This window comes from Malaclemys terrapin, chromosome 10, assembly GCF_027887155.1.
Source record: "Malaclemys terrapin pileata isolate rMalTer1 chromosome 10, rMalTer1.hap1, whole genome shotgun sequence".
NCBI lineage: Eukaryota > Metazoa > Chordata > Testudines > Emydidae > Malaclemys > Malaclemys terrapin.
Genome location: NC_071514.1, coordinates 79875695 through 79897607, shown reverse-complemented (window position 1 = coordinate 79897607; position 21913 = coordinate 79875695). Strand labels below are relative to the sequence as shown.

At 40.9% G+C, this 21913-nt stretch overlaps 1 protein-coding gene across 2 annotated transcripts in view; it reads right to left on the bottom strand.

Annotated features, from left to right (window-relative positions):
• USP22 (ubiquitin specific peptidase 22) overlaps positions 1–21913 on the bottom strand; it is a 190297-nt gene that overhangs the window by 93442 nt on the left and 74942 nt on the right. For both annotated transcript variants that reach the window (XM_054041643.1, XM_054041644.1), the window contains exon 2: positions 13406–13538. In XM_054041643.1, coding sequence (XP_053897618.1) covers positions 13406–13538 — 133 coding nt within the window. The remainder of the gene's footprint in view (positions 1–13405; positions 13539–21913) is intronic.

Genomic DNA, 21913 nt, shown 5'->3' with positions numbered 1-21913 from the left:
AGAGTATGCGAGTCTGGGTCTGGCGACACCTGCCAGGCAGTCAAGCTGACGGAGGAGTATGCAGAGGCAGACTTCCCTCCCAGGGAGAGTCCGATACCTCAGGACCCAGAGACACCCCCTCCCCCCCCAGGAAGAGTGTAGAGAGAAGAGACAAAGGGAGCCCCTAGTCGCCCAGGACAGCTTGTATGCTGGCGTTGTGGGCGGCCAGAACATAAAAGCCAGGATTGTCCAGTGATGGAATGTGGCATAGCCGAGATCTGTGCCTGGACTGAAGTTGGGGGGGGGGGGGGGGGGGGGGAAGTGGAAGAAGAGGCGTGGTTTGGCCACCATCCTCCTGTGGATGGGGAGAAAACCCCAGAGGGGACTGGTAAACACGGCCTTGGCCCGCTCACTCGTGCAGCAGAGGTTGGTAAAGCCACATTGGCTTTTCCCCGGAGAGAGGACGACACTCAAACACATCCACGGGGATAGGGAGTATTGTCCTGTGGCCCAGGTGCCCCTAGAGGTTTGGGGCAGGTCCACCTGGAAATGGGTGAGGGTAGTAGAGGGGTTCCCTACCCCATTGTCCCGGGGACGGACTGGGCACCCATCCCTAAAGGGAAGGAAGGTACGGGGAGGAGACCCACTGGGAGAAAGAGGGGAAGTAACCCAAAGCAGGGTGGTGAGACCCCCCTACGTGGGTGGACCCCAGGGAGGGGGAGGACCCACAGCCCCAGGGAAAAGGGGATCTAGACCCTGGACAACATAGCCAGGAAAGAGACCATGCAGAAGAAGGGGGACCAAAGGAGCACCCTGGATTAGAATCCTCAGGAGAGGAGATCCCAGGGGCAGAGGGGGAGTGGCCTAAGGAAGGCCTGAAGGTGGGACCCCCATATAGGGAGGTCCAAAGTTTGCTGGGCCAGGAACCAGAACCCAAGGCACTCAGCAGCCTGGCCAAGGTCCACCTCAGCCCTGGTCCCCCACCAGAGAGGAAAGGAGAACAGCTGGGATGACATACCCAAGGCTGTGACTGGTATAAGGACGCCTGGGTCACTGCAGACTTGTGGGGCAGTCCACCCTCTTCCCAGTGTACCATTTGTGGGTGGGGGATGAGTGAACCCCACAAAGATGGGCCCAGGGACCCCCACCCCCACAGGCATGAGGGGCTCCCCCAGAATAACTTCCCAGGCAGAGAGAGGCGGGGCTGAGCAAGGCCATGCCTGACAGAGGATTAAAGGGGGAGGTGTGAGGCAGGATGCTGCTGCAAACACACCTAATCAGCCCCTGCCACGCCAGCCCCAATCAAGGGGGATAGATTGGGGCTGGCTGAAAAGCCTCATGTCTGCCTGGCGATTGGCAACACCTGCCAGCCTGATAGGCAGGAGCTACAAAGGCTGGGAAAGAGCCAGAAGGAGTGAGGCAGCCAGAGAGAGAGAGAGGTCAGGGAGGGAGGGAGGTGGAAGCCCTCTAGCTGGTTACTGACCCAGCCTGCGGTAGGCGAGAAACCTGTAAGGACTGTATATAGTTGGACACTGGTGGGAAAATGCTTAAAAGAATGAAGGACATGGGTGTTGCACAGAGCTGAAGTCTTCCTGGATTTATTTGGGAGGGCAACTGGGCACAGAAGAAGAGGGTCAGCCGTGCACCCGGTGACAGGCTGCCTATGCCTCCTCTTGAGTGATCATTCCTGGCTGAGATCCAGCAGGGGGAACAGCAAGAGAAATGGTGCCTGTCCACTAGTTCAGAGCTACAGCAGTACCAGGTGGCCAAGAGGCACAACTGCAGACAAATGCCTGCAGCTTTCCCACATCTCTGTCAACTGTGTAAGATTCAGGCTTCACTGCAGGAATGAGTTCCTGGGATACCAGATTGTGTTGCATAACTGCACAACACTTGGCAGCTTGCAAAATAATAACTGAACATGAATATTCTAAAGAGGTGGGCTGGCCACTACACCATCGCCACCACACACTGCGCTGAGAACAATTTTAATTATGGCCCCTCATGCAGCATGGTTATACAATCTTTAATTACATTATCAAACAGTATTGTTTCCACTGGACCCCTGCCTTATTCAGTCCACAGGTTGGATGCACAAGGGGGCAGAATTAAAGTTGCACAGGCAACCAAAAAAAATGGTATTTCCTAGTTCATGACTGCAAACTACATAGCTTTCTTTTAATGTAGATCTTTTGTATGTAATATGTAGAGACAACCAGTATATCCATTTTAAGAGACAGTTATGTTTTGTAAACAACAAGAGAATGAATCAAGACAATCCAGACTTTTAATTAAACCCTTTCAAGATTGAGCTCCCCCTCCAAACTTACCGCCCCCAACACACATCTTCATGGGCCCCAGCCTTACGTAAGCTTATTCTACTTGCTATTCTTATTACCAGTTTCTCAACAAAAAACATCTAACTTGTTAAATAATGAATATGTTCTAATATGACCTGACTTTCAACTCAGAAATCATGTTTGAAGTAGCATTTATTTTTTAAATGGACAGGCAATATTTAAGTGTTCCTTCTTCAACCTCTTTGCTAATGCACCACAGTCCTGACATCTTCAGCTAGTCTCCAAGTCCTGAGCCTTTGTGTAGACTACCACTTGCACCAAAAATTACATTGTGGTACTCTGATATATAGAAATAGCCACAAAACAGTAAGTTGAAACCAGATTTATTTTCACATATGATTATAGCCATGATCAGAAGGTAAAGAGTTAACCCACTACCTCCCTGCTCTTCTTTTGATCTTTTATAAGCTTTTCCACACACTTTAAAATATGTTTCCTTCAAATTTATGGTTCTAGAATTCAAAACCTCTATCCCCACAGAGGGTTAATCAGAATGCAAAAGCAACAGAAAATTCCAATTATTGCTTGAGAGAGGTACTAGCACTTAGTTAGATATTTGGTATTTTCAGGATTGATCAACATAGAGTGTTAACATTAATCTCTAAATTAATTTCAATGAAAATTCTCTCGTCCTCCCCCTTTGTTAGAAACATTGCTGGAAATCCTCTTTAGTCAGTCCTCAGACCCAGGTGAAAGTTATTATGCATATGCCTTTAGAAAGGGCAATGAAGAGAAAAATCTTTTGTGAAATGGGGTAAAACAATGTTAAAGCCAAGAATTCTAAAAGTATTAGACTGCTACCATAAAACCCTCTTTTCATTTTTCATTTCATTCCAAAAATCTTCCTGAAATAACCATGTCCACAGTAGAAGAAATCATTTTTCTTGAACAACTGAATTTCAATAATTAGAGATCTACTCTATTAACCTTGTTGGATTGATTTCCCAAATTCCTCAAAGACCAAGGATAGAGTTCTGCCCCTTTTAACTATCTGACAACTCCTCAATTTTCCATGCACCATTTCTGGTGCTATCTTTGTGGTGCTACCCAAGCCACACATCCTCATGACTATGCATTATTTAAAAAAATAAAAAAGTTTTCATTGGAAGATGCCTATTTCATCATAAAACAGTGCTGAAACTGGTATCTTGACTTCCACAGAAAAAAGGATAGTTAAAACATTGTCCTGAGGAACTTCCACTTCATAAAGAGGTAAGCAGTGGGTGCTCCTTATACAGCTTTTAAAGGTCTTTCATTTGCACAAAAATTGTGTACTGCACAAGTAATGCATCAACTAGTGAAAATATCAACCTATTACGTTTTTATGCTATTAGTTTTCTCTATGCTAAATATAATGCAATGCAGAAAACAATAAAAGGCAGAATTTCTTTTGCTATGCATAATCTTCTCTCTTGTTTATCTCTGTATAAACGACGGACATAGAATGTATTAAAGTTAAGTACAATATTGTCAAATGAGGCATTAGATTGGCAGGCAAAGGTCAGAGTACAGGTATCGCTGTAGCCACTGGTCAGGACTTCATAATCCACTTCATAATGCCTGGGGAAACAGACAACAGATATAGTAAGGAATGCATTGTAAGAGTGCTAAGATCCTGTGGGATCCCAAAGACTGTATTGATATTTACAAAATCATAATTTTTCAGTGCTCAGATGGTTGTTGCAGCTGAAATCTACACAACTTCTTAGAACTGTGATTAAGTCTGCAATTCCTGCTAGTCTCCATGGAGACCAATGCTGGCTCAGAAAAAGTCACTAAGGCCCGGTCTACACTTAAAATGTAGGTTGACATAGCTAGGGCAACTCAGGGGTGTGAAAAATCCACAACACTGAGCACCATAGCTATGCCAACCTAACCTCCGAGGCAGACCGAGCTAGGTCAGCAGAAGAATGCTTCCATCAACCCAGCTACCGTGGATTGGGGACGTGGTGTTCTTACAGAGACAGATAAACTCCTTCTGTTGCTGCAGACGAGGTTATCCTGGCACAGCTATGGCGCCACGGCTATGCCTCTATAATGCCTGTGGCGCAGACATGGCCTAAGTGCTTTAAAATAATTCCTGTTCATTCTCAAGTTTTTAAGCATTTAGCCCTTTTTTGCCGACCAGACACCTTTTCTCATGGAAACAGTAGCAGTAGCATCAGCCAAAAGTACAGCTATAAGAATATTTTTACATTGGATTTCATCTGTAATTGCAACACTAAACACTGAAAATGGCATTTTAAAAAAAGCAGTCTTCAGAATTTAGAAGCCAACAAGCCTGTCGTGCTCTCTGAATTTTTAACGTGTTCAAATGTCTTTATGCGTAAGATGTTTGTGTATGATTGTGCCATTGTATACAACAGCAACAGAATCCTTAATGGGAATAATATACCACTGATTAACCCCACTTAATTCTGTAAATTCTGTTATGCGTTAAACTCAGCTCTCCCCCTTTTGTAGACAGTCTACGTCCTTTGGGCGGAGTGCCCTAAAAGCACCTTCTACCCCAACCCATTTCTAGATCGTGCGTCTTACAACACTAACAGAAGATGTATTTAGTTATTCTGGATACCAACACTTTCTGCTTCACAGACCTGAAAGGTTTCGATTTCCAGAATAATCAGATAAATCAGCAGCAACTTGTTAGACACACAGTGCCTTTTAAAGAGTTTAATAATATTGCTCTTCTTGAACATTAGGACATTTTCAATATAAAAAGATTATTTACATGTACCTATAAATAAAAGCTTAAAAAATTCAGGCAAGTAATTTATTGATATCCTTCATTTAGCATTGTAGTTCTGAGTTTTTCGTACACAAAAGACGTATACAAACCTTTATATATAGATTATTACAGCAATCTGTACTGCTGCCAGAGGGTAGTTATCTAATCCTGGGCTCATTACAGACCTTAAAATTCTCTCAGATTAAATCTTGTACACCCTGACACAGACTGATATGCTTCTCTTGGCCACCAAGAGAGTCCTCAAGCACAATTCTATCCCTCTCTACCTCCTCTTTTACCCTCTAAATCTGGCATCACCCCTGACTCTGAACTGCTTTTCCTCTCTCTCATGGCAGTAAATATGACTACCATCATTGTAGCATCCTGGCCTAAAATGCTACCTCAAATGCCTTAAAACACACCCTTACTGTAGTTGTGTCTTTCTCCCCTCATTCTATTTCAACTCCCTTCTCTAGCGTTTTCCTATAACCCAGCTCCCAATGTTTCAGTGAACACTGAACTTCCTGCACATCTTCACACAGAATTACAACCACTTCAATCAACAAAAGACTAGCAGCATCAAATTAATCAGATACACATTTCCATATTGCCCTCATTTTAAAATTTTGTTTATAAATTTGATTGCCGTTACAAAAAATAATATTTACAATCAGTGGTTTTGGAACAATTTTTACAGTGGGGGTGTTGAAAGCCATTGAACAAAACTGTAAACCCTGTATATGATGGAAACCACTTCAAGTCGGAGGGTACTACCGCACCCCCCAGTATCCCTAGTTCCATCACCCCTGTTTAAAATATACTTGGGACTTCTAGAGCCTAAGTTAATCTTCTCTACAACAGCTACGTAAAAGAAGAAAGGAGACAGATATGAATGATCCAGTATTTTAAACCAACTTTCTTCAGTAAGAAATAGTAAATCAATATGCTGATTTCTGAAGTAATCAGTACACAGAACTATTTGTCTTCAAAAGTTGCCTTGTCTTCTAGGAAGCAAAATGCAATTTGTTCCATGGGCAGGTAATCGTTTCCACATAATATAAGTAGAGATAGTTGCTGTGGGTTCAGTGGTTTAGAGAATAGTTTTTACAAAGTCAAGAAAAACTGTTACATGCTTCCATGTTTTATTAATCTGCCTATCCCATTTTACCAAGAGGCACATAATCATCTCAAAAAATATCTACATGAAAAATATCTTCCATTACAAAACCAAATTTGAGCCAGCTTTGGTTCTGAAAATAGTGAATGTATACATAATTGGACAATGTTCTTTTTAAATAAAAGCATAAATATTTGCTATTAAAATCATATGTCATAAAATATGGTGATACATATAATTTATGTACGATTTTCCAGGGGCATTACTTGTTAGTGTGTGAAGGTTTTTATATATCTTTAAGAGTCCTGTGCAACTGGAAATGTTCTAGCTTTTTTCACACTTTTGGTACGGTACATGAACTATTTTTATATTGTTTTTAATACTTTACATCATGCTGAAATATAAAAACATTCTCCTGCTTTAACAACATGGATCAATTTTTGATTATATAATGATATTTCATTAAAAGCATTCTGCCTACAAATAAAAAGGGGTTTGACACCTTGATGTTATTGCTTTCTTTATTTTCAAAATAAATAAAGCTATTTTCTGGAAGGAAAGCTTAATAATGAAATAGTTTTTTGTGCCTTTTTAATATACTGAACTATTCATTCCTACAGGAAAATTAGGGTTATGGACTAGTGGTAGACAGCCACAGTAAAGGCTATTAATTTTGCTTTATTTTCCCCCTTTAAAACACTTTTCCAGATTTGTAGAGGTTTCCTAATCCTTTCAAGATATTGGTTGTTTTACAACCTAGCAAGACTCCTAAATAGGTTTGATATGCAAAACACTACTCAAGTTGAATGAAATTATAACTGTAGTATCTTATTTCCAGTTTAGTTTAATACTTGAAGTGCGCTTATTAAACATAACATTTAACGTGGGAAAAACAAAGCCTCCTTGATCTCTAAGAATAAAATTTGCTATATAAAATCCTTAAATTCTATTTAATAAAAATATGTATTCAAATCTATTAGGTCACATTTGTTTATTAAAGACTCTGGGTAAACATGTCTATTTTTTATAAATTTCTTCTCACAAAAGACACAAGATTGGCCCATCTCATGAAATCTGCTTTTATCTGTTAAATCAGCATTTCACTACTTATCTTTTGCTTCTTTAAAGTAAATTGGAATGTTAATACCCAGATAAGTCTAGGTATTTACCCAAATATGTGAAATCTTACTTAGGTAATAAGTGGTTCTAACATTACGTCAAAACAGTAAAGATAAATATGAACATTCTTGTCTTATTCCTCTTATCAAAGTAAATGGGGGAAGACATGACATCATTTCTCAACCAAGAAGTCCATGGTACTGCATAGAGTATGTGCTGCCACTGTTCAAATTCTGTATCAAACTCAATTTTGTCTTTCTAGCTTTTAAAAGACACACTTGTTCCGTGATAATATTGGAGTAAATTTCCAATTCTATTAGCAAAAATTGTAGCTATAATTTAGGTCCATGTGAATTAGCAAAATGGGTCAATTGGAGTTGCATCCAGCAAGGGATTTAAAGAGTAACAGGAAGGGTTTTACAGGTATGTTAGCAACAAGGTGGTGGTCAGGGAAACCGTGGGACCCTTACTGAATGGGGGAGGCAACCTAGTGACAGATGATGTGGAAAAAGCTGAAGTATTCAAAGCTTTTTTGCCCCGGTCTTCAGAGACAAGGTCAGCTCCCAGATTGCTGCACAGGGCAGCACAGTATGGGGAGGAGGTAAGCAGCCCTCAGTGGTGAAAGAGCAGGTTAAGGACTATTTAGAAAAGCTGGACAGGCACAAGTCCATGGGTCCGGATCTAATGCATCCAAGGGTGCTGAGGGAGTTGGCTGACGTGATTGCAGAGCCATTGGCCATGATCTTTGAGAAATCGTGGTGATTGGAGGAGGTCCTGGACGATTGGAAAAAAGCAAATATAGTGCCAAACTTTAAAAAAGGAAAGAGGGAAAATCCAGGGAACTAAACACCGGTCAGCTTCACCTCAGTCCCGGGAGGGGGGGGGAGTTGGGGGAGATCAAGGAATCCATTTTGAAGCACTTGGAGGAGAGGAAGGTGATCAGGAACAGTCAACACGGATTGAACAAGGGCAAGTCATGCCTGACCAACTTGATTGCCTTCTATGATGAGATAACTGGCTCTGTGGATATGGGGAAAGCAGTGGATGTGATACATCTTGACTTTAGCAAAGGATTTGATATGGTTTCCCACAGTATTCTTGCCAGCAAGTTAAAAAAGTATAGATTGGATGAATGGACTATAAGGTGGATAGATAGTCAGGCTCAACAGGTAGTGATCAACAGCTTGATGTCTAATTGGTAGCCGGTATCAAGTGGAGTGCCACATGGGTCGGTCCTGGGGCCAGTTTTGTTCAACATCTTCATTAATGATCTGGATGAGGGGATGGATTGTACCCTCAGCAAGTTTGTGGATGACACTAAGATGTAGGGAGAGATATATATGCTGGAGGGTAGGGATAAGGCCCACAGTGACCTAGACAAATTGGAGGATTGGGCCAAAAGAAACCTGGTGAGGTTCAACAAGGACAAATGCAGAGTCCTACACTTAGGACAGAAGAATCCCATGCACTGTTACAGACTAGGGACCGAATGGCTAGGAAGCAGTTCTGCAGAAAAGGACCTAGGGGTTACAGTGGTCGAGAAGCTGGATACGAGTCAACAGTGTGCCCTTGTTGCCAAGAAGGCTAACGGCGTATTGGGCTGTATAAGTATGGACATTGCCAGCAGATCGGGGGACGTGATCATTCCCCTCTATTCGACATTGATGAGGCCTCATCTGGAGTACTGTGTCCAGTTTTGGGCCCCACACTACAAGAACGACAAATGGAAGCAACAAAAATGATTAGGGGGCTGGAGCACCTGACTTATGAGGAGAGGCTGAGGGAACTGGGATTGTTTAGTCTGCAGAAGAGAAGAACGAGGGGGGATTTGATAGCAGCCTTCATCTACCTGAAGTGGGGTTCCAAAGAGAATGGAGCTTGGCTGTTCTCGGTGGTGGCAGATGACAGAACAAGGAGCAATGGTCTCAAGTTGCAGTGGGGGAGGTCTAGGCTGGATATTAGGAAATACTATTTCACTAGGAGGGTGGTGAAGCACTGGAATGGGTTACCTAGGGAGGTGGTGGAATCTCCATCTTTAGAGGTTTTTAAGGCCCAGCTTGACAAAGCGCTGGCTGGGATGATTTAGTTGGTGTTATTCCTGCTTTGAACGGGGGGTGGGACTAGATGACCTCCTGAGGTCCCTTCCAACCTAATCTTCTATGATTCAATACAAAGTGTGCAGTTTATTAATTATTATTAGTATTACCATAGCACCCAGGAGTCCCACTCATGGACCAGCATCCTATTGTGGAAGTTGCTGTACGACCAAAACAAATAGTCCCTGCCAGAAGTTTGGCCCAGTTTCTGAATTGCTCTTCTTGGTTCTTTTAGGGTTTGGGGGACTTAAAGTCTCTGTCAACCCATACTTAAACATTCTCTCAAGCTCTAAAGGACTGTGTGCACCACCACACACGCACACACTTTCTCTCTCTCCTCCCACTCTCACTCTCTCAAAGCATATGCTTGGCATTTTATAGTAAGAAGGGAGATAAGGATGCAGAGGAAGAAAAATTATTTTTAAAACAAAATGTTTTGTTTTTGTAAGTCACAGTTTGGTTTTTAGAACTCATGTAGATTGTTCTGTTGTTGGAGTGTTCAATACTTCATTGTTTGCTGGAGGGAAAGAGAAAAACATTCTGTCCTTTATAAAATAGTTTAAAAGTGGTTAGGTAGAGGCGAATGAATGAATCTGATGTTTGCGGAATGAAGGATCTGCCTTACTCTTGTAAATGTAGCTCATTCCTATTGAACTTGGGGATGTGATTCTGATATATGATCCTGATATATTGCTTTCCTTTTAAATTTTTGATAACTCTTGCAGATTCCAGGATGTTTTGTTTATCGCATTACATACAGACCCTTACAAGATCTTATTTTTGTGCCCAGAGGTGATGGTCCTAATCAAATAGCTCTTTCTAGCTTGATTCTATCAGTTTTGACTTTAAGAAAAGCAAGCCGCTGTTTTATTTTTTAAAAGACTGACTTCAAAACTCTAGATGGTCAATTAATTATTATCTGTCTGTGTCTTCTAGATCTGCATGTAGATTTTTTTTTTTTAAATTAATAACTCCATGGAGTTGCTCAAGTCCACCCCAGGAGTCCCACTCTAATCAGTTAGGAAGAGTTTCCTCAATTCTTCTCTGTTCCTTCACATCATCTCACCAGTACTGATGCTCAAGCCTTTACCCTGCATAGCTCATACCATCTGGAACAGCCATCAAGTGTCTGTCCCCTCTGCCTTATTATCTGATTTAGAATCTTAGAAGTTTTTTTTTTATTTGCTTTCCTCTATTGTCTGTACATTTTAATTTCCTTCTCCCCCAATTATTAACCCTATATAGTAATTTGCCATACAGCATTTTAAGGACATGATATTAGTTATCTTGGGATACCATTTGTAAAATTATTTTTAAGAGTTGTTAATGGGATTGTGTTATAGGAAATATTCTCAATTTCAATTATTTTACACTCCTGTAATTCTACCACCGGTAAAATTAAGCTGTTAATTTAAAATCTTGAAATAAGTACGTCACGCATATGAGCACAGAGAACCCTAAATCAAAAATGCTAGACATGGATCCAGTGTCAGATCCATGCATAACAAAGGTTTACAATGGATAATTCAACCACGTCGGCTTTACATTTTTACATTTGAAACCACCTCCAGTTACTCCTTTCAACAACACTTACATCAATCAGACCAATAGTTTTATTAAACATATAGGTAGGGCATTTGCATAATAAGCCATTATAAGAGAAAATGACACATTGTCAAATACTCACCCTGTGAGGATTTTGCAAACAATGCTGAAGGCAGTAAGGCAGAAGGTGGAAAATGTAACAAATACATGTTGCATGCTGTGTTGTTGTACTTGTGTTGGTCCCAGGATATAAGAGAGACGAGGTGGGTGACGTAATACCTTTTATTGGACCAACTTCTGTTGGTGAGAGAGACAAGCTTTCATGCTTACACAGAGCTCCTCTTCGGGTCACCTTAAGAAGAGCTCTGTGTAAGCTCTAAAACTTGTCTCTCTTGCCAACAGAAGTTGGTCCAATAAAAAGTATTTAATAGCAAATACATAACATTCAAAATATTTTTTTAAACCCATTATTTACAATGAAGACGTTCTCCCCATCTGTGGGGCATAGTGCAATTCTAACTTAGCTTTATTTCCTTATAATGTCAGCTGACTCAAAACTAGTGTCTCGTGAGATAATTACATATATTATACAAGGGTTTTTATGCAAGGGTGTTAGCATATTTTGCATGCGTCCACAGCTAATCTCTGCTCCCTAGATCTGCCTCTTTTTTTGAAGAAAAGTACTTAAATCCTAAAGGATAAGGACAGTTATGAAAAATAAATGTATAAGTAGAATAATCTTCTATTTTAAACAAAAAGCTGTGCTCTTCTGATAAATACAGAAATGCCACTAAGGATCCAGGAGAATTCAATGTTCTCTTTTCCTCTTTAAATAACTAACTAAATAAATAAATAAAAAGTTCACTTTGCAAACAGAAAATGTCAGAATCAGTGAGGATTGCATCAGTTTTGCTGGTGCACAACATGAAAGTCCCAGATTTTTTATATATTAAAAAAAAATTCTGTATTTTTCTTACCTTTGCCCAAAAGCAGCTGGTCATTCATTGTACTAGTCTGCTGAATTCTAGATACTGAGGTTCAACACTCAGCGTCAATTAGTCAGGTTGGATTAGTCAGGTAAATACAAGGCAAAGGACCTCTTTTTAGGTAGTCCTGCTTCAGGAGAATAGTATGTCATTGTAATGCACACCTCCAACAGAATAACTGCAACTATGGTACAGGGAAACCAGCAGTAACTTCACAGTCCAATATAACTAGAATCTTAGTGGTGGAGAAGATCACTAGGTCTTGAAAGATGGCAGCAAACATTTTTTAGGGCAGTGCATGGACCCCCATGGGCTACCTGCACTTCCTTCATCCCTATAATTCTCTTTCTTTCTGCCCATGTTCATAAAAGGGGAAAATACAGGGTTGCAAACCAATCTTAAATATGCCAAATTCACTGAGACTTCAGGTTAAAGCATCTAAAAAAATCTGATTTTCCACTGCCTCGCTTTTTCATAAAGTTTTGCTCAAATGGATGTAAGTGTTGTCTGGCATGTGGAATCTAATACTTCTTGACTAAAATTATGCTTTTTCATTTGGGAAAGAGCCCACAAAAGATTATTATTGACAGGGCTGGATCTAACTTTTTTGCCGCCCCAAGCAGCAAAAAAAAGCGCCACGCTGCCGAACAGCCCCTGCCCCCCACGGAGCGCTGTGCCGCCGAACAGTCCCCGCCCCCAGCGGAGCGCTGCACTGCTGAAGCCCCCCCGCGCGAGCACCACCAAACACCCCCCCGCCGAGCGCCATGCTGCCGAACCCCTCCCCGCGAGACGCTGCGCCGCCGAACACCCTCCACCGACCGCTGCGCTGCCGGAACACACACACACCCCCGGCGAGCGCCGCGCCGCCCCCCCCAAGATTGGCTGCCCCTTACCAGGTGCCGCCCCAAGCACGTGCTTGGTTGCCTGGTGCCTGGAGCCGGCCCTGATTATTGAGAGTGGTTATAGTTAGAAAACTAGCCCTAAAAAGTTTGATCTTGATGTTCCAATGTCACATTCACTCACTCAATTTACAAAATCAAAAATAACATTCTTAACTACCATGATTACAAACACAAGTTGTTATCTAAAAATAAGAGTGGATTTTTAGTCTTCTAGATTACTCAAGAGCGAAGGCTGCAGAATCTGAGTTTCATGGGCATTTTGCTGATGCTGCTGAAGTAGAATGAGAGAAAGCTCTTCTACTATCAGCTTTACACTTCTGACAGCAGCTGAACAATTTTCTTGTTGTTAATCTAACTACATGACTAAATCGTGCAAGGACAGAAGTGCAGAAACCGGTTTTGTTTTTAATTGAAGACTAATTTTTCTGAACATAACCACACTAATTTTCACTGTGGAAGTAATGATAAATATCGATTTGACATTTTGTTTTCAAAACAAAACAAAAACAAAAACACAGACCACCAAACATTGGGTTACAAGGACTAGTGAGGGATTCCAGAAGGATGGCTCACCCAAGTTGTGTCGTTTTGTCTTCGCGTGCTCGTGAATATGTTTCTTTGTAAAACAGCCAAAGAAGACACAATAGAGGCAAGAGTGGAGTCTGTTCAGGTGGGCACCACACATGTGACAAATGCACGACTTTGCCTGAAATACAGAAATGGACAGTAATTATGAACAGGAAAAAACCTATTTACACAGGTCAGCATTAACTCTTTAATGCATTTATGTTGTATTTATAAAGAAGCTATCTAGAAGTAGAAATAAATTCCAAATGAGCAGTTAATTGAGTGTCTGAAATATGCCAGACTGACAGCAGGGATAACTCAAGTTCAGTCTCCACAGAAACTAGAGGCAGTGACAGTACAAACTACTCCACTGCCCCAACACATTTCAAAACCTTAATCCGGAGCAAGTCACGTCTAGGAACAGCTAACAAGCACACCTGTTCACAGTCGCTAGCTTCTCTATTGTGTATACCAACAATGGTGTCAATTGCAAGATGTTTTTGACATCTTGCATTTGGAGATGGTACATCACCAACTGACTTCATATAGGTCAACCAGCTACAGAACTCTCTTGGTCACTAACTAATCTGGGCTGGATATGAAGCAAGTTTTCGGAAGATTAAAAAGACTCCATTTCCCTGCACCATCCAGTCCAGCAAGATATTTAATGACAACTGATCTGGGTCATTTGAAGTGAAGAACACGCAAACCTAACATGGTAGTTTGCTCTCCTGTTGCTATGGTACATTTTAACTAACAACCCTGGCAAAGAAGCGTTCAAATATTGGAAGGTAGATTTTTAAGTCTTGATCTGATCAGAACTCTTCTTTAAATTGATATTCCCTATATTTTCTTCCATTAAGTGCCCAGCTCAGATGTGTCAATAAATCCCTTGAGAGACTTCTATTATTCCTAGTTTGATGCAAACAAATACAAAGAATTTAGGGATAACAAGGCCAAGAAAGCACCACAAACTATTTAGCAGTAAATATTTTAAGTTTCATGTTCTACCCTTGGTTGCACACTGGTAGCCAAAATGATTCAAGTTTAAATCATTCCTTCGTATCAGAGTGATGTGGACAACAATTCTAGCAACAAATGAGTAAGTTAACCTAGAAACCAAGAGAATGGTGTTCAAATTCAGATATTAACTATTCTGTAACAGCTCAAAGCTACCACGACTACTTCAAGATAATAGGAGCACCACTACAGTCAATGATTATGGAGACAGCACTTTTTTACGCTGGAATCCAATGATAAATTTTCCAAATGTTAATAGATCAAATACAAAACTCAAGGCTCACTTTTTAAAGACAATAATCCATTAATCTATACAGTATGTATGATCCGCAGCAAATCCCGAAGAGTCCACCTTTAACAGTATTTGCCCAAGCTGTCACAATTGCTGTCACAACACTCTTGGCTGATTTTTACACCAAGCAGTTTACCATCTAATGCACTGAGGCCTTGGCTACACTGTGAAGCGCAAGTGTAGTCACGCTGCCAGCGCTGCGAGAGCTCTCTCTCTCCACCTCTCCGAGGGAAATAGCTTGCAGTGCTGCGAGCGAGTGAGCGTGCCGTGCCGCAGGCGCTGATTACACTGGTGCTTTACAGCGCTGCACTTGCTGCGCTCGGGGGAGGGGGGGCGTTTTCACACCCCTGAGCGCAGCAAGTTGCAGCGCTTTACAGCGCCAGTGTAGCCAAGGCCTGAGACTTATTTTTAGCTCTTTCAAAAGTGGTCTTAAATCTTGAATCACACATACTGAGAGTTCAAAGTTCCCGAAAGTCCTGTTCGATGAAAGTAGATCAGTTAAATCTAACAGCACACACGTACAATAAAACATTTTAAATTAGGACCAAAGCCTACCACCACCGCAATTTATATGTAAAGAAAAATGCTGCAAATCTGTCAAAAACTGATGTTTAAACAGTGCTCTTCGGCTGCAAAAGCTAAATATGATCAACCTATCCATTAGAGATTGTTGCTATGACAACAGCTCAGACTCAGACTAGCAACTGGCTATTTTACTTCTTAGCAAATTGTAGATGAGAAGTCTTTTAGCATTAAATGTATTGTAAACGTAAGACACGAGTGTGCAGAAACTGCTGATCATCTTACAGTTTTACTGCCTTTTAACCCATCCTTTCATAAATACGCTTTAGTTACGTAATTTTAATTCAGTCAAAATTAAGCAGAACAATGAAACAGTAAATTAATCTAGTATAATTATGAAGTAATTTACAATCTTTATTTAAAAAATTATCACGAGACCTACGTTAGTATGTCAAGAGTTAGAAACACCAGAGATGGGACTTCAATCTTCAATATGGCTGGGCTCTATTCATGTAAATTATTGATACAGAAGACAGTGGTGACTAAAAGCAAGTCCTTACTGTTAACTATTCTTCTGCCCAGTCTCCAAAAAAGACCTAATCCACTAGACATACTAAGCTATAAACCCAGGGCATGGCACACATAAGGAAACTGGTAATCACAAGGCACTTTATGAATCATTCATTAGCTCAGGATAAATAAGCCAATTTCTCTATGGCTGCTATTTTCTACGCTCAGTATTGTAACATACTCAACAGGAGTTAAAGGAAAAGGGCAGACATGACAAATAAATTGGGTTGTTGACACTCTCTGGTGTCTTCAATTGTCAGAAGTTTGTTATTAATTTACCACCTACAGGATAGCAAATCATCAAAACACTGGTGCAGAAAGTTAATGCACCAGCCTGACAGTATCCTGAATTCACAGTCTTCCTTTGCATGCCAGTTTCTGTTCCAAAATCTCTTTCTGGAGTAGCATGGGCTTCAAGTGCAGTGAGAGCAGCATGTTGGGTACATGGTGAATTGGTATAGAAAGCAGTTTGTGTCATTTAACAGCAGTCCCTAAGCAGGGCTGGCTCCAGGGTTTTGGCCGGCCCAAGCAGCCAAACAAACACAAAAAAAGCCGCGATCGCGATCTGCGGTGGCAATTCGATGGTAGGTCCTTCGCTCCAAGCAGGAGTGAGGGACTATCCGCCGAATTGCCTCCGAACAGCTGGATGTGCTGCCCCTCTCTGAAGTGGCCGCCCCAAGCACCTGCTTGGTAAGCTGGTGCCTGGAGCCGGCCCTGTCCCTAAGCAATGTAGTAGATTTGAATGACAAAATTCTGTCCCTGTCCATGTGGACAGTGGCTATAATATAAAAAAAAGAGACTACAATAAAGTTTAGCTGTTGTAAATCGGTCCTCTATATTGCCAGCTATTTGAGAAGTAGCTAAAAAACTCAATTTTCACTGAACTGAAAGTCAGAATAAATAATATCCTTTATTTACAAGTTTTCAGGAACAGAGATTTAAGGAATCTTGCCCTTATTTCCATGCTAAACAATAAATTGAAGCACATTCGGAAGTCAAGCTGTTTTCAGACCTGTGTTTGGAAGTCACCCAAAAACTTTTCATCTCCTGTGGCCAGTGAACAGTATTTCAGTAGATTCATTAAATGAGCAGAAATAGATAATACACCTCTACTCCGATATAACGCGACCCGATATAACATGAATTCAGATATAATGCAGTAAAGCAGCGCTCGGGGGGGGGGGGGGCGGCGGCGCTCTGCGCACTCTGGTGGATAAAAGCAAGTTCGATATAACGCGGTTTCACCTATAACACAGTAAGATTTTTTGGCTCCTGAGGACAGCGTTATATCGAGGTAGAGGTGTACTATCAAGAAGAATGGGGGCAGCTTGAGGGGTAAATGATCTCAAGCTAGACTTTTTAAATACAAGTACATGGTGTAATATTTAAAGCCATTCCAAGAGTCCCCATGATGCGTTGGCAATATTTTAGCAAGGTCTGCCCAAAATTCCTTTGTCTTGCAGTAATTCTCCATCAGTGGTGTGTGTCATAGACAGTGAAGAACCAGAAATCTACACTTGTTTCTCCCATTTTAAAACACACACACCCCAAACCACCCAAACTAAACACCCATAATATACACAAACACAGAACAAAGGGTGTGAGGGGGATGAGGAGGGAACAGCACTTGACACTTGATTTTTTTAAAATGTATGTCAAAAGTACATAGTGCCTTTGGATGGGTGCTTTACTTCTCCAAAGAATAAAAAAAAAAAAAAAAAAGGTTATGCACACTTCTCTAGAAGGCTTATACCTAAGCCCAGCAGATAAAAGTACTTGGTACAAGGTGGTATTCAGCAGTTTTCAAAGAGGGGTAAACTACAGAGACAAGGAGGAGCTACATTCATTTTGGCAACACAATTTTGACATAGGGTTCTTGTGAGCACCCACCAAGTATTACAGTAATTATTAGGCATGAGAAAGGGGTAACTCCAGAATAAAGAAGGGAAACTTTAATATACCAAGAAGCTAAGGGCGCCTGACAGATTTTTTTTTTTTTTTAAATACTAAACCAGCAAACACCATCATAATACCAGGAGGAAGAGTATGTTTATGTTAAAAGTTCCTTTGCGCCAACATCAGAATTACTGCTACTAATAGTTTGCATTTCTTTAGCACCTACCATTTGAAAATTTCCAAGGGCTCTAACAACAAGCAAATTCAGCCTCAACACCTTCTGGGGTGGGTAAATGTTCCCAATCCTCTCTAGCCCCACCCCTTTGCCAATTTTCCAGATTCAAAACATGAGTTACAGAGAGGTTAAGCAGCTTGCCCCAGGTCGCACAGGAAATCTGTGGCAGAGCCAGGAATAGAGAACTCGGGTTTCCTGAATCCCCAGTCCTGCCACTCACATGTAAACAGAAATGAAGAGCACTGTAAACCCAAGGTTTGGTTTTTTAGTTGTCACGCTATCTGGAAAACAGATCCAATCTGAGAAAAATACACCTAGTGTCTGACCAAAATGGAAAGATTCCCAAATTGATTTCAGTGAATCCTGGGTCAGAACCCTAGTAGGAGAAATTAAATGCTTCCTCAGCAGATAGTAAGACCTCAACTGATGGTAAAAGTCACATTTACTTTAGTATATATATATTTTAAATTAAATGCTCTAGGTTCATCTATACTGTTTATTATTTATAACTTTCACTAACCTTGCAACATGTAGATTGTAGTATCTGTAAGCACTTTTAAATTCTTTTGTCATTTCTTTAGTCATCCATATTACAATCAATACCCTTGTGTCTTGTACAAGGACAGTACACAAGAGGCAGCAGGAGGCATGTGAAGCCTCCTGCTGCCTGGAAAGGATGGAAAGGATCCATCCTTTTCCCTGTGCCTCTTTCTCAAATGATAAACACATAAATAGTCACAAAAGACTATGGTACAACAGATCATTGGCACTTTCTACACACTTGAGATGCAGGCCAAAAAGCAATCCTAATGATGAAATTTCTTTTGCATTAAAGCCTTGGGGGAGGAGAAAGCCAATATTAAACCAAGACAGGCAAGATTTATTACTCCGGAGGTGACAGGAGTATGCTGAAAATACTGAACTCAGGTCAAATCTGCCTTGTGATGTTTCTGGCCATCTTAGCGATCACCACTTTGCCTGCATTTATTACCTGACTCATTGCATTGCTTCTCTAAAACAGGTAAACCAGAAGCCCTTTTCCTTGCTATTAACCTGGTAGATTATATTTTATAGGTGGATTTCATATAGCTAGGAACTGAAGAAAGACTTGAAACCTAACAATTGGCTTTTGACGTTTTAAAAGCAGAAGTAATTTTCTAACAAGGAACTGATTCTGTAACTATTTTGTGATCTGGCATCTCACCATTTTTCTTAGCAATACAAGGATGATTCAAGGGCAGCTCTGGGAGACAACATGTTTTTCATGCCTCAACTTTTTTTTTTTTTTTTTAAACTCAATTTAAAAAAAAAAAACAAAAAAAACTGTTCGCTCACTTCCTGGGAAGAAGTTATTCATCACTATCCCTCTTCATAAGAGAAACTAATGTATCTGTTTGGAGAAGACTTTTCCCTTTTATGTAGTGTCTCATTTTTGTATCCAGTCCTACTAGGGTTGTGTGTGCACTGCATGCCAGTAACAGCATATTTCATATGCATTTAGAAAACACACAGGAAGTCTGTCCCCAAAATAATATTAAGATGATTCAGTGAACTATAGTTACCTCCAAAACTGGCTTATTCAATAGATTTATTCAGGTTTTTTTGTTTTTGTTTGTTTTGTTGTTGTTGTGATAATGGAGTAATAGGTAGCAACGGAGTTTAGCCATTTCAGGTCTACTACAAGGCAAATGTAAAATTTAATAATTTGTTCTATACTGGTAGGTTAGTTCCCATTACTGTAACACCAGAGACAAAATACATCACGTGTGGAATACACTGTCAACTTTCTGCTTATGAGGGCAGGATGGAGGCAGATGGGAAGTGCTCTTAGAACTTTCCTATAAAGAGAACATCTGGCTCCAATCAGTTATGCACAAGTTAGTACACCGAAATGCTGCTAAGTTTATAGTTAAAAATGAAACAGCCTACCTTGTTAAGTCACATCATACTTCTCAATTTAAGTATGAATTAAAATATACCATTACAGCAACCTACACAGCATAGTTTGCTCTCCTGTTCTAATTTCTGGGGTCAGTGAAACTGATGATTCTGCCTACAGAAAAGCAAAAAAAAAAAGGGGGAACTGAAAGTGTTGCTCATCATGCTGTGAAAGAGTACAATCTTCTCAGGCAACTCCTTGTCTTCACCTTACAGAGACTGTCAAAACTTCTTCCTCCAGTACACCTTCAACCGACAGAGAATGCACCTCGGCTGGGGTAGGTTCTGCTGCCATTATAAGAGAGACAGAATTCCAATTCCTCCTGCAGAATAATACGTGAGTGAAACTTAACTATTGTTGCTTTCCCTTTATTCATATCAGAGTCTGAGCGTAAGAGAGAGAGAGACACAAACCAAGCCAAGTGAATGGTTATACTAGGGAGACCACAAGGAAGACAAAATTCACAATGCTGGATGCTACTGCTGGAACATCTCGGTGAAAAATGCCTTTAGTTCTAAAGAAAGATCTCAGGTTAGGTTACAGAACTGGGAAACATGAGAATGGTCTTCCATTACACTGCTCTACAACCAAAATGCTTCTGAAATAAATGTAGTCAAACTTTACTAATTCTGGGTCACTGAGAACGAAAATGATGCTTAAAATTGTTGATTGGCTCTAGTTTTCAAGATATGCTACTGGGTCAGTATATACGACCCTTGACTTGGGAATGGCGGAGGATAAGTGAGTTATAAAGGGAAGGGATCTCAATTTAAACCAGAAATGACTAAAATACATCTTTGACTGGATCTATGAATAAATCTATGACTGGGTTTGGACAGTACTTGCTTTTTAGACAAAAACAATGAATGATGCAATCTGAAGCTGGTATAGCATCATACATGATATGAATTGCATCATGTTATTCCTAGAAGTCATGGATGATGCAATCATAACGAAGCTTACATCACTCTGATGAACAAATTGCCCTATATCAGCTCTAGAAATCATACAATGTTGTGCTCTCTTATTTGTCAGTGTTTGATTTTGCAAAGGGACACATTTCTGTTTAGCCAAAGTGAGCAGAGATGCCTCGTACTTGTGTGAACAATGCAGATAACTTCTGCTATGTTTGTGGTGAAGTGACTTTTGCATCACAAAAGCGCAGTATAACCACTATAGTTAAGAAAGCCTATCACCTTTATTTTGGCTGCAAAACTGGAGATCAGGACAAGAGGTGGGCCCCACACATATGCTGCAACACTTGTGCAACAAATCTTCGCCAGTGGTTGAACAGGAAAAGGAAACCTATGCCTTTTGCAGTGCCAATGATTTGGAGAGAGCCAACAGATCATACCAGCAATTGTTACTTCTGCATGGTGCCTCCAGTTTGGAAAGGTGTGTCAAAGAAGAAAAAGTGGACTGTGCATTATCCAAACATTCCATCAGCTATACGCCCAGTACCCCAGGGAGAAGGGCTGCCGATTCCTGATGCACCAGAATCATTTTCCTCTTCCTCGTCTGACTCAAGTGAGGAGGATGAAACTTCTGGTCCTGAACCATCAATGTCACAGGACCCACATTTTCTCCCATCCTCCTCCTCTGAACCACACCTCATATCACAAGGTGAACTGAATGACCTTGTCAGGGATTTGGAACTACCCAAGAGTAAGGCAGAGCTGTTGGACTCCAGACTACAGCAGTGGAATCTCCTGGCAGGTGATGTTAGGGTTTCCATGTTCTGTGACCATCAAAAGGATCTTGTCCCATTCTTCTTCATGGAGGGTGATCTTGTAGCCTGCAACATCGATGGTGTGATGGCAGCCCTCAAAATTGTTCACGATCCAGATGAGTGGAGACTGTTCATTGATTCATCGAAGACAAGTCATAAAGCTGTTTTACTGCATAATGGCAATGTTTTATCATCAATTCCAGTTGGTCAGGCAGTCCATATGAAGGAAACCTATGACAACATGAAACAACTTTTGAGGTGCATAAACTATGACCAACATCAGTGGCAGCTTTGTGGCAATTTGAAGGTTG